Source organism: Mercenaria mercenaria, chromosome 4 (assembly GCF_021730395.1).
Source record: "Mercenaria mercenaria strain notata chromosome 4, MADL_Memer_1, whole genome shotgun sequence".
Classification (NCBI taxonomy): Eukaryota; Metazoa; Mollusca; class Bivalvia; order Venerida; family Veneridae; genus Mercenaria; species Mercenaria mercenaria.
The window spans coordinates 79,954,099-79,976,747 of record NC_069364.1 but is presented as its reverse complement, the minus strand read 5'-3'; the positions used below and the strand labels follow the sequence as shown (position 1 = coordinate 79,976,747).

Here is a 22,649-nt window from a genome sequence, read left to right as displayed (position 1 = left end):
AGATGGCCCTAGATCGCTCCACTGAGTAACACACCATAACAGTGTAAACATGTTTTACCTTGTGATTTCATGGAGACAAGTATTCTGACCAATTTTCATTAAGATTGGACAAAAAACGTGGCCTCATGAGTGTAAACAAGCATTTTCTTTGATCTGACCTAGTGACCTAGTTTTTACCCCACATGACCCGGATTCAAACTTGTCCATTTCATGAAAACAAACATTCTGACAAAGTTTCACTAAGATTGAAGCAAATAAAAGGCTTCTAGAGTGTATACAAGCTTTTCCTTTAATTTGACCTAGTGTCCTAGTTTTTGACCCCACATGACCCAGATTTGAAATCATCCAAAAATTCATGATAACAAACATTCTGACCAAGTTTTATGAAGACAGAATCAAAAATGTGCCCCTTAGGGTGTAAACAAGCTTATTCTTTGATTTGACCTGGTGACCTAGTTTTTGTCCCCAAATGACCCAGAAAATTTTTTTTCTGAGATTTCATGCAGACAAACATTCTGTCCAAGTTTCATGCACATTAAAAGAATAATGCAGCCCCTATTACATTCACAAGGTTTTTCTTTGATTTTAACAAATGACCTAGTTTTTGATGATCCAGATTCGAGCTTGAGTAAAAGATCATCAAGATCATCATTTTGACCAAGTTTCATGAAGATAGGGTCATACACGTGGCCTCTGGAGTGTTATCAAGCTTTTCCTTTGATCTGGCCTACTGACCTAGTTTTTGATCCCACATGACCCGGTTTCAAGACTGACCTAGAGATTATCAAGACAAGCATTCTGACCAAGTTTCATAAAGATTGAGTCACAACTGTGGCCTCTAGAATGTTCACATGCAATTCCTTTGATTTGACCTGGTGACCTAATTTTTGACCCCACATGACCCAGATTCGACCAAGTTTTATAAAGATTGAGTGACAACTGCACGTCTAGAGTTTCCGAAACCTTTTCCTTTGATTTAGCCTAGTGACCTAGTTTTTGATCCCACATGACCCAGTTTCAAAATTAACCTAGAAATCATCAAGACAAGCATTCTGACCAAGTTTCATAAAGATTGAGTCACAACTGTGGCCTCTAGAATGTTCACATGCAATTCCTTTGATTTGACCTGGTGACCTAATTTTTGACCCCACATGACCCAGATTCGAACTTGATCTAGAGATCATCAAGCAAACATTCTGACCAAGTTTCATTAAGATCGGGTCAAAACTGTGGCCTCCAAAGTGTTCAAAAGCTTTTCCTATAATCTGGCCTTCTGACCTAGTTTTTGAACCCACATGCCCCAGTTTCAAACTTTACCTAGAGATCATAAAGACAAACATTCTGACCAAGTTTCATGAAGATTGAATTACAACTTTGGCCTCTGGTGTGTTCACAAGCAATTCCTTTGATTTGACCTGTAGACCTAGTTTTTGACCCCACATGACCTAGATTTAAACTTTTAACTAGAGATTAGCAAGACAAACATGCTGACCAAGTTTCATTAAGATTGGATCAAAACTGTGGCCTCCAGAATGTTCACAAGCTTTTCCTATGATCTGGCCTACTGACCTAGATTTTGACCCCACCTGACCCAGTTTCAAACCTGACATATAGAGCATTAAGACCAACATTCTGACGAAGTTTCATGAAGATTGAATCACAACTGTGGCCTCTAGAGTTTTCACAAGCTTTTCCTTTGATTTGACCGGGTAACCTTGTTTTTGTCCCCATATGACCCAGATTCGACCTTGACCAAGAGATCATCAAGAAAAAGATTCTGACCAAGTTTCATAAAGATTGGGTCATAACTGTGGCCTCTAGAGTGTTCACAAGCTTTTCCTTTTGATTTGACCTAGTGACCTAGTTTTTGACCCAACATGACCCAGTTTCGAACTTCAAGAACCGGTCACAATACCTCACCTTGAGCACTTCGTGCTCAGGTGAGCTAAAAACTGGAACAGTATCTTTTGTGCCATTTAACAGATTTTACAGTGAACAATTAAATCTGGTCTAATTTTAGTTGTGTTTAATTTTAGTTTTGAATACTTATTAACCATGTCCTAAATAACCCAAAGTACCGTATGTACAGGTAAAGGAAAAATAACCCAAAGTACCATATGTATTGGCAAAGTAAAAATGACCTGAAGTATCAGATGTATAGGCAAAGGTTCATTAAAAACAATCAAAAGTACCTTCTATATAGGCACAGCAAAATAACCCAAAGTAGTATGTATTGGCAAATCTAATTTAACCAAAAGTACCAAATGTGTAGGCAAAGTAAAGTGATACATACCCATGGTAAGGATGCTCTTGGGTCGTTTGAGGATTGTTTTTGCATCTTGTGTAAGTACTTGCAGACTCTGTTTAACCACACAATTCTCAGCGCCAAGGACTAGATATGGGGTCTGCTTCTCACTCACTGAAAATATAACAAACAATGAATATAAATCTTGCTTAAAGTAATATTTTTTTGCCTTAACAGACTTTCACTTGCAGGTTTTCATATGTGAAAATGATACAAGAAAACACCATTCTTCTGACATGAAAAAACACCATTATCTGGTGTTAATTGTGCTAATTACTCATAATGTGAGATATTTTGCTTAAGATAACATTAAATGAAATACAGAAGCAAAAACCTATGATCTTGCCAACAGATCTTTCAATTAGTATTTTGTCAAGACAAAGATTAAAGAAGAATTCCACTTCAATTTTCCTTCTGTCGTTTTGCTTTGATTACTGTTTAACTCTCTCTTTTGGGTATTTTATATTTACTTATGTTATGTCTAGATTTCTAAGAATTCAAAACATCTTTCAGTTTGGACTTTCAGGCAATGGGAACAAGGAACAAGAGCTATCAGAGGACAACAATGCTCAACTATTCAACAGCCATGTCAACTGAATGAATATAAAAGTCAAATAAGAGGCATTATTTTGTAAAAATGCAAAACAGAGTTACAGACCCTGTGCAATGCATGTCAGATTATCACAGTGCATGAACAAGTGTGTGATTATTAAGTTTCAACCCATTAGTGGGTACTGAGATACCAGCAAACATACAAAAAGTTAACTAAAAACCGCACAGTCGAAAAAGGGGCATAATTTTGTAAAAATGCAAAGCAGAGTTATGGAAACTTACAAAAACTTAACCAAGAATTGCTAAGTCGAAAAAGGGGTACAATTCTGTAAAAAAAAGCCAAATAGAGTTATGGACCTGTGCAGTGTAAGACAGTTTATTAAAGTGAATAACTGTGTGAAGTTTCAATCCATTCCCACAAATGGTTACTGAGATATCAGCTTACATAGTAAAACTTAACAAATTGGGATGTTGACGCGGATCATCGATTTAGACGCAAACCCTGACGCACTGGTGAGTCCAATAGCTCTACCTATTCTTCAATTTGTCGAGCTAAAAACTGCCAAGAGCATCTGCTAGGACAACAAACAATTTTATCTGCAGTCTAGTTTTTCCCACCCTTAATGTACACAATATAATCTTAATTGATTTTTCTTACATAATTAAAACCATAGGGAAACAAACAGAGCAACTGTCTAAACCAAAGTCAAAGAGATGTCATAAACGTCAATAGACTTATGTGTCTGACAGAAGAACCACTCTCTTCCTGACAATTAAACATTTCTTTTCCCCCTAGTATCAACCACAGTTGATAATGAACACAATGTGTTTCTTTATTCCTTTACATTTTTTAGACACCAACTTCCAGCCAAATGTTTTCATGATTACTGAAATAAAGCAAGTCACAAAATGTGCATTTTTATATCATTTGCAATAATTTCCACAACATCAAAACTTGTGTTTTAAAATGGTTTGTAAAATTACGCAACAATCAGCCATAATTTTTATGGTCAGTCAACTAACCACCATTCCTGAAAGTTTAACTAATACTTACTTATAAATACCTGCAAATATCTTACAACTTCTCAACATTAAACAATGGTGGAGAAGAACTCATTTAAGAAGCATAATTGTCAAAGGACTGAACTTGTGACCACTCCACTTAGACTAACAATCAATTTCATATACAGTATCTATTTGCACATTTCAGACTTAAGTCAGAGAAAAAAGTTCCTATGAATATGTTAGAGGACTAAACATGTACATGAAAAGAAGAATATTCAGACTAAACATGTACATGAAAAGAAGAATATTCAGACTAAACATGTACATGAAAAGAAGAGTATTCAGACTAAACATGTACATGAAAAGAGAATAGTCAGAATGTGAGGACTATACATGAACATGAAGAGAAAATTCAGACAAACAGGACTATATCATGTACATGAAAAAGGAAAAACTCAAGATTTCAAGGATTACATCACACAAACGAAATGGGAAAATTCAGACTCACTGAAGACTATATCATGTACATAAAAGAGAAATTCAGACTCAGATACTATACATGTACATGATAAGGGAAATTCAGACTCAATGATTATACATGTACATGAAAAAGGAAACTTCTGAATCATGTTACTTATCCAGCTGGAACATGTTTCTGACTTTGGAGGGAGGGGCTATACTGAGGGAGGGGCTATACTGCGGGAGGGGCTATACTGCCCTTGGAATAACTGCAGATAGAGTTGTTACATAGTCATAAATGTCAAAATAAAGAAGCATTCTAGTCCTCAATTCCTCAATTTAGCATTATGATGCCATCATGACTAGATGTGTGTCAATAACACTCAGGTGCCCTAACAGTATGGTCACATGTAATTTGTTGACAATGCAATACTAATTTCAATCAGGGGATGGGCTAGGTATGGATACTACAAAACATCCTCAAGAAACACAAGATAAAAGGAACGGTTATTCTGGAGGGGAGGTGGGGGGAGGGAGTGCTAGGAGAGGGAGAGAGAACATCGTAAATACATCCTCATCTTCAGAAAGTTCCTATAAAGTCTCATGACTCAAAGTGAAATACTTTCTGAGATACATGTGACACAATTTTTTATGCCCTTTCTCCATATTTTTGACTATCATGGGTCATAACTCTGGTCTTACTAAATGAATTCCTAAACAAATCCCAGGTACAAAATATTATTCCAAAGATTTTTTATTGCTCTAAGTCAAATACATTTTGAGACATACAAAACAAATTTTGAAAAATGTACCAAGGCACCTGTAAGGGACCCACATTTCTAGGGCAAGATACATGTGTAGGCAAACATTAGCAGTAAAAAGAAAAACAAATACATTTAACCAGATGTTTTGGCACTGTAAACAGTGGAAATTCTGCAATTTTATTAAAGAGAAGCAAATTTTCATCAAAACAGTATTCCCAAGTTAATTAAATTATGTCCCAAATCTTGTTTTTCAAAAAGATAAAACTTCTATCAAAAACAAGGAGATGTCATAATGATCCTCTTAGAAAAGAAGTAATTTATAACTTTTAAAAGTTCAGATTTATAAAAGGGAGGTTACTATAAGAAAAGCAAAATGTAGGAAAAAGAATATTATAACTTGCCCTGTCATTTTGAAATCAGTTATTGTATTATATAGCTGCATGTATTTTAATAAAACTGTCATGAATCGATTGTACAAATTACTGATATTCTATTTACTAGAGGGCAGTGTGAACTTAAGTGCTCTAACTACCAGTGTGAGTATTTCTGTACAGCCCTTGTTAGATGGGTTAAGTCTTATTTCTTTTATATCAGGTCTCCATTTTCTCACATTTTTTTCTCAAAACATAAATTCAATATGTACTTGTAATACTTTAATCTAAAGTTTAACAATTACAGCAAACAACTAAAATTATCAAACAATGTTCAGCAGATGCATACTATCATGTACTGGGAATCATGTAAGGGTATATGTAGAAAAACTTATTACAACCTCATTTTTACTCATTAATAAAACTACCCACAATCCGTTAATGTCTGTTTAGCTCATTGTCAGTCATATTGCCAAACCTGACATAAAATCTGTTTTTCACAAATACTCCGATCCTACAGTCTCCCCTGCAAGCATTGACTTACCACAAACAACAAACTGAGACAAAATCTGTGATTGGAGCTCGTGATTCTGTGGGAAACTGAGTCAAATGAGTCACAAAGCAGAGCTCCTGAAGAAATGGGGTAAATATACAAAGTCACCAATCGCTTTCTATCCTGTTCAAAACAAATTCTACAGAAAGGACTTGATGAACTCTGGAGATAGGCAAGCAGCATCAGAAGATTAAATGTAAAAAATAAAGAATCAAACATAGCAAGCGAGTAGAGAACTTTTCCTGGGTTTCTAATCAAGTGTGCCAAAATGTCACATAATGCAAACTTAGTTTGTTAAAAAAATTTATTAAAGCAATTTTTGTAAATAGAACATGGAAATTATTATTCAAATAAAACAGCAAAAGTTCTATAGATTCAAGAGAAAAACATCTAACCTCTGATCCAACTAATCCATTTTATGAAAATACAGCTGAATTTGCACGATTAAGATACATTTAAAAAAATACAAACTGTGAAGCAAGAGGGTGGAAGCAGGATCAAAATTTGATAACAATCCATTCATATGGAAAGTCAAAACTGAATTTTAGATTTTTTGGTGTCCAAAATACTTAAATTTACAATGGAAAATACAAAGTTTAACCTTTAGCCTGCTGGTGGCGAGTGATTTTGCCTTTGCGACCAGAGCAGACCAAGATCAGCCTGCAAGTCCGCACAGGCTGATCAATGTCTGCATTGTTTGCTATTCAGTCAGTAAATTTTCATTGATCACCCCTTTGAATAATAAGTGGTTCTGCCCAAATTGAATGATGGACCAGTCCATTTTAGAAATTTAGCAGGGTAAAGCTTAAAACTATTAAAGAAAGACATTTCAAAAATTTGAAAAGCTTCTATTACCACTCTGCATGTTCTTTAGAAAGTTATATTGTCCAACATTTATAGAGAAATCAAGGAAAAATATTGTCATTGGAACAGGTGGATCAAACAATAGTTGAACGGAGACTGACTTCCATTTTCCGGCCCACCCACAGTGAAAACATAACATCCTGTCAACGACAGACAAAATTATAAGAAAAAGCAACAGTTCTAGATTTCTTTTTCACAATTATTATTCACAGAACAAAACTGAAAGCTTTTCCTTCATTTCAGCAACACGCTTGAATATCAGTTATCTTTTTTTTGTCTTATTATTCTGTCACTTTCACTCAGATTCCCAAACTGAAAATTATCTGAACTCAAAATAATCAGACAAGAGATTATCATCACTAACAAAAAAACACAAAACTTTCCCATTTTAAACTGATCAGTAAGGAATCTTTCTGTCCAAAGTTAGAACGAGGTGTGTCAATTTTTTTGTTGTGTTAAGGCCGGAGAAAATAAATATTTAGATTCTCATCCGAATTTTGGGGAAAAATGGGGCGGGTGGGCACTTTTTATTTTTTACTTTTTAATTCGGAAATATGAGAGACCTGAGGTCAATTTGACAAATTAGATTTTTAAATATTGCTGTATTAATAATACTAGTGTATGTTGTGTCTTTGAATTATTTGTATATATATAAACTCTTTTTAAAATATATATGAAAAAAATAATTCCACATCGTAAACATTAATTTACTTATAATGTGATAGTAAATCATTTTTTCTGATGGCTGACTGTTTCCTGTATGAGATACACAACAAATAAATATTTGTCTGTTCAGTGTATTTGCGAATTCAAAATATTTAGTTCTGTCGAAGTACAAACAAGTTCTGTAAAGATTCTAAAGAATACAATCCATCTGTCATTCCTGTCACTAAGCACGTTCCAAAAGCTATACTGGAACTGATGATGATGCTGTGAATCTTCTACCTAAACATACAAAATGTGTAGAATCCACTGGTTTGACACTTGAAAAAAAACTTCAGATGTTTGTTAAATGCACTTGCAAACGTAACATCTTTTAGTCCTATTGCCAAATTTATGAAACAAATAGCGCAGGCGTGCCGCCTGCTTTGCACGTGAAAATGGCTTGTCGGGCTTCCCAACGGAGGTAAATGTCCATGTTGAATACAACTGAAATATTGAAATCCAGACAACAGATATTTAATTCTAATCAACAGAAATCAAATACAATCGAATTAAGATAAGAAAATACATTGGCTTTACCTTTTTCTATAAAAAATTGAAATCGAAAGTAGGTTGTAAGAACGTCTGCTCGCAGTGCGAAACTGTAGATTTTTCATGAACATTTCTCTTAATTTATGCTAATAAGAGGTAATGTCATGGTAAATTTTAATATCAGATACTGTCAAATGCTATTAAACTGTCTTTGCATCATCACGATATGTCAAACATATTCTTTGAACTGGAGAATTGGTCAATGTTTATAAAAGTGTAACAGTATCCGGACATAAAATTTTGAATATCCGGATTTTGACCAATAAAAAATTTTGGGGCGGGGGTTTTCGCATAGGGGCGGGCGGGGATGAAAATCTAACAATTAATTTTCTATTGCCTAATACTTAAGAGAAGTGATTTCTGAGGAAATTTACTTAAATCGCGAAATGTCTACTTGAAGTTTCTTAAAGTAAAAGCATAACTAATAAGCCAAATATAAGCACAATGCTGAATACCAGTTGGTTAAGTATAACTATAAAGCTGAATACCATTTGATGAACTTTTAGCCTGCTGGCGGCATGTGATTTAATTGCCTTTGTGACCAGTGCAGACCAAGATCAGCCTGCACATCTGTGCAGTCTGATCACAGTCTGCACTGGTCTCTATTCAGACAGAAAATTTTCTGTGAACACCCCTTTGAATAATAAATGGCACTGCCCAAACTGAATGGCAGACCAGTCCATTATAGAACTACAGTTGAACTTCAATGGCTCAAACTCGGATCATTTGAACACGCGGGATCGCTCGAACTCTTCGCCCGGTCCCGAATTTATTCCTTCTTTATTCTATATAGTTCTACCTCGGATCGCTCGAACTACGAAAATTCGAACTCTTGAACTCATTTTGTGGTCCCCTTGGCTTAATAATTACACCTATTCAGTCAAACAGACAATTTGTCGCCAGAATCATGTGTTTACAAAGTTTTTCACACCTCTGCCTGACATTCCCCAAGCTTCCCCTTTAACCGGCGCATGCGTAATTTTCACATGCTTATGTAATTAGCGTCGATATACGACAAACAAATTAAACAAAGTGACTTTCGTTCACTGCAATGCTTTAATGGGCTTTGATTTATACGAATAAAATTATTTAAAATAATTGAGCAGTGTCTGTCTTTATTTTTTCTGCATAAAATCGGGAGTTTCGATGTCAACTTTCATACTGCTTTAGCATGGCTGAACAACTTAATATTTAAGGACCCGGAAATGGGGGGATAGCTAAGTCAGCTACTGGAAAGCAATATATTTGATAATATTTGTACTGAACTATGATTCATAAAGGTTTGCTATTCATGTCTTTCTATTTGATGCTGTCTTCACCAAAATTCATATAATTATATTAGTGTTTTATCTGTGTTTTATTTTCGTATCTATGTCATGTTTGAAAATAAATAATAATTAAAGCATATTGCAGCGTTCATTTTTTATTTATCATCATATCATACACACATTTAGGTACAATATGGCAATATATTATGATGTAAGGTTTGTAGCACATCATGCCCTCAAAAATTCCCAAATTCAAAATGGCCGCCATTTGGATGGCTCAAACAACGGAAAACTCTAACTAATTTCCACGAGACCCTCAAGTTCGAGCCATCGAAGTCCGACTGTATCATGAATTTTTTTTTTATTAACTATAATCAAGCAATATCTTAACACCCTGAAAAAGAATTTGATTCTCAATTAGGCAAACTGCCATATCAAATGAAGTAATCACATATAATCCAACATGGATAAATCAAGTAAAATGCTGCACAGGGAATCTGTTATTTTACATGGTAAATGATTGCTGTACTATTTTACATGGTAAGTAATCAGGCATGATGATTGATAATACACCTGCGATAATTTCTACCATTTTTTAACCTGCGATTTACTGTCAAAATTTTCTCAGACAGAAAATTACCTTGACTGCTCTACAAATTGGCTGAAGTCTGTAAAAAATTAGATCAGATAAAAAACGTGTTTAGAATATTAGGGGGAATAGATGACAAATGTAAGAAACAAGCATTTAAAAACGGGCAAATCAATACACAGGATCTACACTTTCTGATTACTGACACAACTAGTACTAATTATTTTTCCTATTACCACCCCTGGTAAATAATGAGCTAATCTGTATCATAATTAACTTAAGTGAGTATGCATTTAGTGGAAATTATACAAAATACCACAAGAAAATAATCTTTATGTGGTGTTTCAATCAATCGAACAAATGGAACATCAGTTGTAAAAGAACCAAAATACTTCAAATGAGAAACAAAGCAACTGGAAAATGCAGCCAGGACTTTACTACCTTATTACTCTGCTAAATTTCTAAAATGGAATGGTCCATCATTCATTTCAGACAGTGCCACTTCTTTTTCAATGGGGTATTCACTGAAAATTTAATGACTGAATAGCGAACAGTGCGGATTCTCATATATGGAACTCTATCACCAATAAACTAGTGATATCATTATTATTTTGATTTATAAATGCAATAAATTTTCCAAACTTTTTTTGCCTTTATTTCATTTTCAAGTGAGAATAACGACATCAACAGATAAACGGAACTGCACTGAAAACTCGTGCACGCCTATGACTCATACCCACCATCGAGTGAGTGTGCAAAACACATTTTACTTGTAGGTATGATACTCCTGTATTATGCCTATGACAAGTTAACCGTTACAGGTAATTACCATCAGAAAAACTCACAACAGTTTGTCAGCTACCTACAGAATTCGGTGCCAACAAATTTACGGAGAGCCTACTGGATGCGTAATACTATAGTATTGTAAAAACTAAGTTGCTTTTACTCTAAACAGGTTGCCACAAAGTTTCACCATATGTTACAAAGCTAAAATGTTACAGAAAATGCTGTCATAAAAATGTTACTGACTCTACTATGATAGCATTCTGTTCTTGTAACACTTTAGATGTTATTATTATGCCAAGCTTTTGATAAACCTACCTATTGTATAAGACTTGTCAGTAAGGATTATGCAAAGGAAATGTGCAAAAACACAAAGACAACCAATGATCTGTATATTGCCTAAGTGGCATAGTTGATATTATTATATAATCAAGAAATATGTAGCACTAACTGAAAATATGACAACTCCTTACGTATGTTCTCTGAGAAAAGTTAGATCTGCATAAAACAAATTCTTCACAATATTGGTTCCTTTTTTTCTTTCCAATGTTCTACATAGAAAGCCTCAGAAAAAAGTCTAATATGAATACTTAGTATTAATAGTCTGGTTCTAATCCAGTGAGATGCAGACTTATTGGCTGCAAGGTGGAAGAGAATCTGCCATGTACATATGTCTTGGTTCTAAAGTTGCAAGTTTAAGTACCCCTGCTGTATCATTAATATCAAGAATGGCATCAGTCAGAAGTTTTCAAAGGAAACAAGGGTCATTTACTGACCCCTTAACTGAACATTTTTCTGACCCAGAGACAAGAAGCAAAGCCACCTACTGTGGAAATATCCAACTCACTTTATACTTTCGTTGTCAGACAGTGTAACTTCTATTGCAAAAAAATGCAAGCATTTTGCAGATGACATACACTGCGGTTCCAAGCCTGTAAATCCACTGTCAATTCAATTGTGCAAATTTATGTGAACCAGTCTGTGGATAATCGTACAAGTTATGCAGATCTATCTATCCTAGCAGCATAATAAATGGGCTGCACCATGCCAAAAACTATTTAACATAAAAAAAACTTGGCATGGAGATGTCAGACATTTTACCAGAAAGACAAAAGGGTCTAGTTAAATGCCTTTAAACTTGTTTTTCAACAGCATTTCAGTTATACAACACCTACAAACTAACCAGTGTTTCTGCTGAACCAGTACTAATTTGTTCTCCCCCAAAAGCTGCAACTTCCCAGCATGAATCAGTGGTGGCTGAAGGATGAAGTACTTTAAAGATGCATTCTCTTATTGAAATGGTTGCAGCAAACATTACCCTATTCAGGGAATAGACTTTTTGTGCTCTTGGGCTGGCTTAGGGACATTTAAGGAAAGACTAGTCTACATGCAAGTCTTTAGCTTATACTGTATGTCTTTACAATTCAACAGTTTGCTCCTCAAACCAAGCAGAATACTGAACAGGCCCAGATAAGATAGAGTCACTATAATGTGTTACAAGGATATTTCATTTGAAGAAACAGGTAATTACTTCATTATTTCCAGAGAAAATATATAATTAAATTTTCTTTGATTTGTACTAACTGCTATATATATATATAAGTAACTAATGGCAAAAGTACAGTATCTAAGAATATACTATCACATTAACCAACAATAAGAAATTTCTATGACTTCTATCCATTAAGAAACATTATCATCATGGCCCAGTAATTTTTATATAACCTGAGTCTTATCTCACACAGTTTCTGATATTTTGTTCATGTTTAAAGTTGTATTCCATTCATGTGACAGAAACTATCCATTCAGTTTGACATTATGCGCCTTCTAGACTGACATTAAGGATAATAACATCATTTATCTTCTTATTTCCTGCGCATCCACTAATCTAAATTGCGGGGAATAGGCACAAATTTGGCAAAAATTGCCGTAAAACACACAAACAAGGGAGAGACAATTGAGGTAAATGACCACAGATAATGATGTCCCACCTGAAGGTCAAAGAACATCATTATGCCCCCCCCCCCACACCTTAATGTCTAATAATTACCTCCAATATACATTTTTCCACTAGTGACAAGAACTCATAACAAAATATAACTTAGTAAGGAAAAAGTACTAATTCCACATGTAATTCTGTCTCCAATCAGCATATCATGCCACAGTATTAGTTATGCCCATGTATTTCATGCAAATTAGCATGTCATATCATAAGTGCATTCTATCAAAATGCACTGCATTATCTAGTGTAAGAACAATTTAATTTCCTTGTGCAGATGCACAGTGCGCTTGTGAAGGTCATTTCAGTGAGCAAGGCAGGTTTTTGCATAAATCACATCATGTCCTTGTCTAAAATATATAAATGAACATGTCTTGTTCTTCTGTATGTAAATATCTATACATGTCACGTCCATGTGCAAGTCATGTCTATGAAGATGTTTTGTCCTTCCGAATGTCATGTCAATGCATGTCATATCCTCGTGTATATAGATCATGTCAATAGGCCTGTCATCATCCTTGTGTAGGTCATGTCAATAGGCATGTTTTATACTTGTGTAGGTCATGTCAATAGGCATGTTTTAGCCTTGTGTAGGTCATGTCAATAGGCATGTTATATACTTGTGTAGGTCATGTCAATAGGCATGTCATATCCTTGCATATATAGGTCATGTCAATAGGCATGCCATATCCTTGCGTATATAGGTCACGTCAATAGGCATGTCATATCTTTGCGCATATAGGTCATGTCAATAGGCATGTCATATCCTTGTGCATATAGGCATGTCATATCCTTGTGTATATAGGTCATGTAAATAGGCATGTCATATCCTTGTGTAGGTCATGTTACTGTACATGTTATAGCCTTGTGTCATCCACATTTCCACACTTCTAAAATCATTAAAAAAGGAAATTTATAAAGGATAGATCACCAATTCAAATATCATCCAATTACAACAATTTTTAAACATATGCCGTAATTTTTCATTTCCGTAAGGTTTCATTACTCTTACACATTGTATTTACTGTTTAACCCTTAGCATGCTAGATAAATTGTCGTCTGCTGGAAATGTCGTCTGCTAAAATTGTAAAGTTCATTCAATTTGCTCCAAAATTGGAAGAAATATTGTCAGAGTAGCAAACAGCTTGGAACCTGATCAGACGCCGATTTAATCGGCGTCTGATCTGGTTCCAAGCTGTTTGCAAAGGCTGTTAAATTCGCCTGCAGCAGGCTAAGGGTTAATCCCCATTTTCCATAATCAAAGGACTGTCCCTGATTCCTCTTTAAATATCAGACAATGCCTCTTAAATCATACAATACCTCATAAAAAAGAACTCCGAAACAGACTTCAAATTTTCAAGAGAGGTTTTAAATTTCCAAAAATCTAAACTTGCTTTGAATTTATCGTTAAAACACAATTTTAATCAGCATTTCATATTGTATATTTCAGTCGACAACAAAAATTAAAAAAAAGAACAGAATTTCACTTTTGTTAGTGAATGCATGGATAGTTATAAATTGTTTAGCCATTTCCACATAAAAAGGTTTGTGAAAATTTTAAAGAATAGTTTATTTTGTCCAAAATTTATAATGGCAAAATACATTTTTTGGTCAAAGAATTCACATTATTCAAAATATTTCAAAAAGATCCTACTGCCACTCTTGGATACCTTTCAAAAGATGTATTATTTATATCAGGATCTTACAAAATAAACCCAAAATTAATGAAAAAAATTTTTTTTTCGCAGACTAGGCGGATCTAACAGTAGATTTATAAAAGTCATATATATCATTGAAAACAGGCATTGTCTGCTAAAAACTGACATTCAAAGATTCTTATCTTTCACAGCAATATAATAGATTATCCCTTTGAGGGCAATAATGATTATACTTGCTTCACTGTATAAAGAGCTCTAAAAATAAATAACTTTATATGGAAGAAGCATTCTGAACGGAAGAATCAGTCTGAAAATCCAGGAAGTTGCTGTTATTAACTGAGCGCAAGCTGATCTATTACATTTTACTTAAATGTCTGCTCAGTTTGTCTGATACAAAAATATGTCTAAAATCTTTGCTACCATGTTAATCAATCTGAAGTTTCTTCTATAAAACAGAATCTTTATCCGGTACAAACAGTCCAACAACATCCCTTATTTCGATCTCTATTTTCAAGCAGCTTTCCTAAAGCGGACTATATCTTGTATACCTACATTTGCTGAAAGTGCGAGGCTGACTAGTCACAAACAATTTTAGCTATTGTTTCTCTAACCTTCCAGGAGTTTCCTCCTCCTGTACACAGACTATTGCTGCCATGTTTCGTGTTCTATGGGCAGATATTGTTTCTTGCTACATAAAACTGTCTCCAAGTATATTTGCTGGAATTCATACTAATGGATGTATGTTGTATTATAACAAACATAAACTTGCTTTTTAATCTTAATTACGCTGCAAATTCATTTTGCATGTGTGTTTTAAACAATTACATGTTTGCTAAACACAATTTCAAGTATGAATGAAAAAATTCTCAGACAATTTATAATTAATTTCAAGACAGTGAAGAGATGAAAACCACTGTAATGTTGTTTTCAAATAAAGTTTATACATGCCATGGTTCTAACAACAAAGAAACTAAAGTTAACAATTTCTAGTTGTTGGACAGACACCTTCTTTAAAAAACATTCCAAAATGGTGTGCTCATGCAGACTACTTCAAGGCAGACTAATATGATGTTTAAATTGATATGACAAAGAAATCTATACAGATCTGGACATGTCTATCAAACTTCTAAAACATTACATAAATCACAAAGTATACAATAATTCTAAGAAAGGCATGGCTTATGTTTAAATCAATATGACAAATAAATCAGATCTGGACTGTGACATGGCATGTCTATCAGACTTTGAAGCTTCTAAAATATTTCATAAATCATATGGTATAAAAGTAAATAACAAATTGCCCTTAGATATTTTAGAGAAAACTGATTAAAGGTTCTTCTGCACAATCAGATCTTTTTTTCCTGTTTTTTTTTTTTACTAAAATGTAAAATTTTATTATACCTGAAATTTTCAATACGTCCTGATTAATGATATATTTCTGCCAATAAAAATTTTAAAACTCGAATAATAATTAAGCTTAAAGCTAATGGGAGTCTAAGAGAAAATCATGACAATTTTGATGATTCTTACAAAGAACAGTTCAATGAAAAATTTACACAATTGCAAAATTACTTATTTTCTATCATATATTGTTAAAACAAAAATGTAAAAATCTGTGCACTCAATTTTAAGATAAAGTTGAAACTCGCTTATCTCAGACACCCAGCTACCTAGCTAAGACATTTGAAAACACATGTACAAATTAAAATCATTTTGAGTAGAGTTTCGGTTATATTGAGCTAAGCAGGCAGTTCACTAAGATTGTTCAATTATTCTGATTTGTCAAAAAATATGGCGTTGTCAAAGTTCTTGTACGAAACTGCCCCTGTGAGAAAGGTTCATGAACTTCATGAATTCATTCATGAACAAATTCATGAAATAGTTCGTGAATAAATATTCATGAGAATCAAAATTGATATTTTATTAATTTCGATATTCATGAACTTCATGAATTAAAATAATAATTGAAAAAGTTCATGAATATTGAAATTCATGAAACATAAATTTTGATTCTCATAAATATCTATTCATGAATTTTAATTCATGAAGAAGTTCATGAATATCGAAATTCATGAAACATAAATTTTGATTTTCATGAATTTTTATTCATGAACTATTTCAGGGTCATGAAAACTTGTGACATTTTAAAAGAATTTTATAGTTTTTAACGGAACGATTTATGACAACACCATAATTACTTACTTGATATTCAGTATACTCATGTTCCTTTTAAACCATTCGTAACAGTAGTATGATAAATATTTCCTTCTTATTTGCTGCACAAACTTCTCAAAAATTGCTGAATCACATGTGCAAAAAATTTCCCAGCATGCAACAAAATAATGGAAACTGATCATGTGACATTATGAATTTAATGTTCATGAACATTCACAAACAGTTCATGAACTTATTCATTATTGTAAAAGGTAATAAACCTAAGTTTTATGTTTAATGAACAGTTCAGAAACTCACAATTGGGTTCAAGATCTGGTACTGAACTAGAAAAAGGTTTTGAATTTTAGTACTTTAATGAACCTGTGTTCATGAACAATTTTGGTTCTTAGTCTAATACCAACAGTAACTGTTCAGGAACTGGTAAAGTTCTGTAAGTTATTGAACTTTTGCAGTTTTTGAACCAATGGTCCAGAACCATCATTGTTCTAGAACCACAGTCTAAGAAATGTTATGCTGGTTCAGGAACAGTTCTTTAAGTTCTTTGGAAGTTCTTGAATGTTCAATACTTTAATTTAATACTAGTTCTAGAAAATCTTTTACATGGGAAACCATAACCCTGTAGTTCCTGAATCACAATTTCAATCATTATCTGAATTTCATTTTCAAGTTCATGAATTTCTTAAATTATTTAATGGATTTATTGAAATGTTCATGAACTACATTTACAAGTTCAAGAAATGAAAGTAATATTCTTGAAATTGAGAGTTCATGAATTTAAGTAAGTGAACTCTCCTTGTAGTTCATGAACATTTTTTATAATTCATGAAATAATTCATGAATTCTTACAAATTCATGAATAAATTCATGAAGTTCATGAACCTTTTTCACAGGGGTGCTGGCCTGATTTTACATTGTTGTCATAGGAATAATTAAAATTGAAATATTCCAAAACAATGGAGCAGGGCAGATCATTATATAGAAACCTTGTGTTACATTAACACATGTCAGCAATGTTGCATACAAAAGCATTAACAACTCAAACTTTATATAATTGAGCATCTTCAACTCTCAGCATCAATGTATTAACTATTTCATAGTGTTTTGTTCCCATGAATATTCATTATTCCTGACCAATGATCAAATTTCTGCATGCCTTAATAAAATTCATCCAAATATGAGTTTCACGTCTTCTGACAAAGGTAAACAAGAACTGTCACAGGAGACAGCGTGCTCAACTATTTTGATGCTAGATAGTGAAACTGGGCACATCTGAGAAAATTGGAGCTGTCACTGGAGTGTTTATTAACTCCAATGGTGGGTGAAGATGTTGCACAATAGCCTGAGTCTGTGTCAAAAATATTAAGTAATAAGAGAAGTAGAGATAAAGTGTATCAAAACACTATACATACAAGTACAGCCTAAGCAAAAAGGGGGCATAACTAATTAAATATTGGTGCAAGAGTTATGCATCTTGTATCATATGATGTGGGTGATGATGTGGAACAACTACTTCAAGTTTGAATCAAATGCATTTCATAATAACTGAGATATAGTGAAAATGCATCAAAATTAACTTTTAATTCTAAGTAAAAGGGGGCATAATTCATGAAAAATTGGTACCAGAGTTATGCACCTTGTGTTAAATGGTGTGGGTGATGATGTTGAACAACTATTTTAAGTTTGAATCCAATCCATTCAGTAATAACAGAGATAAAGTGAAAGTGCATCAAAACTTTAACCTGAAATTCTTTGTAAAAAGGGGGAATAGTTCATGAAAAATTGGTGCCAGAGTTATGCACCTTGTGCCAAATGGTGTGGGTGATGATGTTGAACAACTATTTTAAGTTTGAATCAAATCCATTCAGTAATAACAGTGATAGAGTGAAAGTGCATCAAAACTTTAACCTGCAATTCTAAGTAAAAAGGGGGAAAAATTCATAAAAAATTTGTGCCAGAGTTATGCATCTTTTGTCATATGATGTGAGTGATGATGTTAAACAAGTATTTTAAGTTTGAATCAAATCCATTCTGTAATAACAGAGATAGAGTGAGAGTGCATCAAAACTTTAACCTTAACAAGAGTGCCAGAATGTCACAATATACGCCCGTCACAGCAAATTTCTTTACTCTAGCACCTGTTTTCCAAATGGAATTTTAATTTTGTGGTTGTTTAGTAATCATTGTAAGTCTTTTGTTTTTCTAAGTCCACAAAAAAACTCTTACCAGGTAGAGATACCTTAAAATACACCTAAAATTTGAAAGTAACATCTATGTTGTACCACAGAAAAGTGGTCTTGTTTTTTCCCTACGGTCAATTATAAAAAAGTTACTATATAAGTTATTTATAGTAACAACTAAGGGAAGGTAATCTTAAAAAAAAAAAAAAAAAAAAATCAAAAAAAAAATTGTAAGTCCACACAAAAATCTTTACCAGGTAGAGATTGGTCAAAATACACCTCATAATTGGATGTAGCATGCATGTTGTACTACAGAAAAGTGGTCTCGATTTTTCCCTACGACTAGTAATGAAAAAGTTACAATATAAGCTATTTGTAGTAACAACAAAGGGAAGTAATTCTAAAGAAGGGAACTGCGCATGACACTTCATCTCATGATGGTGTATAATTGTGCCAAGTTACATCAAAATCCCTCTATGCATGAAGAAGAAATGCTTCGGACAGTCATTCTTGTATCTGACCTTTGGCCTCTAAGTGTGACCTTGACCTTAGACCTAGGGACCTGGTTCTTGCGCATGACACTCCGTCTTGTGGTGGTGAACATTTGTGCCAAGTTATATCAAAATCCCTCCATGCATGAAGAAGAAATGCTCCGGACAAAGTTTTCATTCTTGTATCCTTTGACCTCTAAGTGTGACCTTGACCTTAGACCTAGGGACCTGGTTCTTGCGCATGACACTCCGTCTCATGATGATGAACAATTGTGCCAACTTTCATCAAAATCCCTCTATGCATGAAGAAGATATGCTCCGGACAAAGTTTTCATTCTTGTATCCTTTGACCTCTAAGTGTGACCTTGACCTTAGACCTAGGGACCTGGTTCTTGCGCATGACACTCCGTCTCATGATGATAAACAATTGTGCCAACTTTCATCTAAATCCCTCTATGCATGAAGAAGATATGCTCCGGACAAAGTCATACTTGAATTTGACCTTTGACCTCTAAGTGTGACCTTGACCTTAGACCTAGGAACCTGGTTCTTGCGCATGACACTCCGTCTCATGATGGTGAACAACTGTGCCAAGTTTCATCAAAATCCCTCCATGCATGTAGAAGATATGCTCCGGACAAGGTCTGTGGACGCCGCCCGCCCGCCCGCCCGCCCATCCGCCCATCCGCCCGCCAGGGGCGTTCCCATAATACGTCCCGTTTTTCAATCGGGCGTATAAAAACTAAGTGAAAAGGGGAGATAAATCATGAAATATTGGTGCCAGAGTTATGGCCCTTATGTCAGATGATGTGGGTGATGATGAGGAATAACTATTTCAAGTTTGAATCAAATCCATCAAGTAATTACAGAGACAAGTTGAAAAAAAGAGAAAGTGTAAAAAAAACTTTAACCAAGGTGGGGACGTGGAAAGACGCAGACGCCAACGCCGACGCCGGGTCAAGTAGGATAGCTCTCCTTATACTTCGTATAGTCAAGCTAAAAAAATTGATGTTGCGGTTTTACTTTTCTTGAGTGTTCCGAGAATTGACTTTGTTATACATCATGGTACTTATTTCAGTTTAAATTGAAAATGATGTTTGAAAAGCACCATTAATTTCTGTAAGTACCTGTAATGATTTGATAAAAGACATTGTGTCTGACATCCTCCACCTCTGATTCAAGTGGGGAATTGGCAGTTACTTGCGAAAAACAGGTTTGTACTGGTACAGAAACCAGGAACTTGGGTTAGGTTAACTGCCTGCGGTTACATAACTGAAATACTATTGAAAAATGGCCTTAAACCAAAAACTAACAAAAAATCTTAGTAGAAAGTTATATAAAGACCATTTAAGTGAAATTATTTCAAAATCTGACCAGCGGTTTAGGAGGAGATGTCGTTTGAAGATTTTTCTACTTTAAGCTCTGGCAGCCCCATATAATTATGTGCAACCAAGCAAAACCATTTGAAAAAACTTTTGTAGAGGGCCAATGAAACATCCAGGCCAAGTTTCATCAAAATCTATCCAGTGCTTTTGGAGGAGATGTTGTTTAAAGAAATTGTTGACGATGGACAGATGACCGGAAGTACAGACATACACATGTGCATGCATGCACAACGGATGGCAGACATTGTGCAGTATGATGAGCTAAAAAGTTATTCTACAAAACATATTCTGCTCTAAACAAGAACTTACTTAACCAGAACTCTTTGTTGTTATTCACAGTTAAAACATACGTTATGACTTATTTCAGTTTGCAGATTTTTTTTTTCCTGCGCTTCTATTATTTATTTTTTTATTTATTTGGGTTTTACGGCGCACCAACACGGTATAGGTTATATGGCACCAAACAGGACTACAAATTTTGGTTTCACATCTCATTTACATTGAAATAAAAACATGAGGTATGGAATCAAAATCTGCATACCTGCTGGAATCACAGAGTTACAGCAAAACCAAGTGTTAAGACCCTATTAGTCGCCTCTTAAGATCATGCAAGGGTAAGGCAGTGGTTCCAATTCTTTTCATACACAGATTGTCCCAGAACCACATGGGGCTGCACTTCTATTAAAAACAGTTTTCTTCATTTATGTTTCCTTCTGTGAGAAAATATGAAAAATCAAATTCCCAGTCCCTATATAGTGCTTTGGTTGTTCTCCCATGATCCACAATACTTATTCACAGAAAGCTAAGGTGTCAACTAAAACCAGTCATTGATAGTTTGGTAATAAGCATTAAGGTGTAATGAATTGCAGTTTCAGTGCCAATTTTATCTTTTGCCACAATAAGACTTTGTTAATTACTCCTACATGGCATATATTTGCATCATTTTGTCTTGTTTTGAGAGTCTCTTTGGACTGAAATATGGACAGTGACTGAAGTAATTTTGGCTCTAATGAGTGATAAAAAGTAATTTTGGCTCTAATGAGTGATAAAAAGTAATTTTGGCTCTAATGAGAAATAAAAAGTAACTTTGACTGTAATGAGAAATAAAAGTCTGTGAGTCTGATGATATCAGCTGGTATGAAAATAAATTATAGACCTATAAAGATCTTGCTTCAAATAATTCATTATCTTTCACATTAATCAAAGTGCCTAATAAGAAAGAAATTTTGTAAACCAGTTGAAAACATTGTCTACAAGAGCTGTCACAAGAGACAGCGCGCTCGACTATTTCGATGCTGGATAATGAAAAAGGGCACATCTGAGGAAGCTGGAGCAGTCACTGGAGTGTTTAATGACTCCAATGTGGATGAAGGTATTGGACAATTGCTAATGTTTGTGTCAAAAGAATTAAGTAATAAGAGAGATAAAGATAAAGTTATCAAAACATTAGATAAGTATAATTCTAAGCAAAAATGGGGCATATTTCATGAAATATTGGTGCAAGAGTGATGCACCTTGTGTCATATGATGTGGGTGATGATGTGCAACTACTTTAAGTTTGAGTCAAATCCATCTAGCAATAACTGAGATAGAATGAAAGTACATCAAAACTGTAACCTGAAATTCTAAGTAAAAAGGGGAGATATTTCATGAAATACTGGTGCCAGAGTTATGGTCTTTGTGTATTATGATGTGAATGATGATGCCGAACAACTATTTTTAGTTTGAAGCAAATCTTCTCTGTAATAACTGAGATATAGTGAAAATGCATCAAAGTTAGCCTTGAATTCTAAGTAAAAGGGGGCCTTATCCATGAAAAAATGGGTGCCAGAGTAATGGACCTTGTTCATATGATGTGGGTAATAAGGTGGAACAACTCTTTTAAGTTTAAATCAAATCCATTTAGTAATAACTGAGATAGAGTGAAACTGCACCAAAACTTTAACGTGAAATTCTAAGTAAACAGGGCGAATATTCATGAAATATGGTGCAAGAGT

The 22,649-nt window shown here is 34.2% G+C and overlaps 1 protein-coding gene across 3 annotated transcripts in view; it reads right to left on the bottom strand.

The window, feature by feature from the left end:
* The window catches only part of LOC123553018 (proto-oncogene tyrosine-protein kinase ROS-like), a 133,462-nt gene that overhangs the window by 65,088 nt on the left and 45,725 nt on the right, over positions 1-22,649 (bottom strand). For all 3 annotated transcript variants that reach the window (XM_053541762.1, XM_053541763.1, XM_053541764.1), the window contains exon 9: positions 2,294-2,419. In XM_053541762.1, coding sequence (XP_053397737.1) covers positions 2,294-2,419 — 126 coding nt within the window. The remainder of the gene's footprint in view (positions 1-2,293; positions 2,420-22,649) is intronic.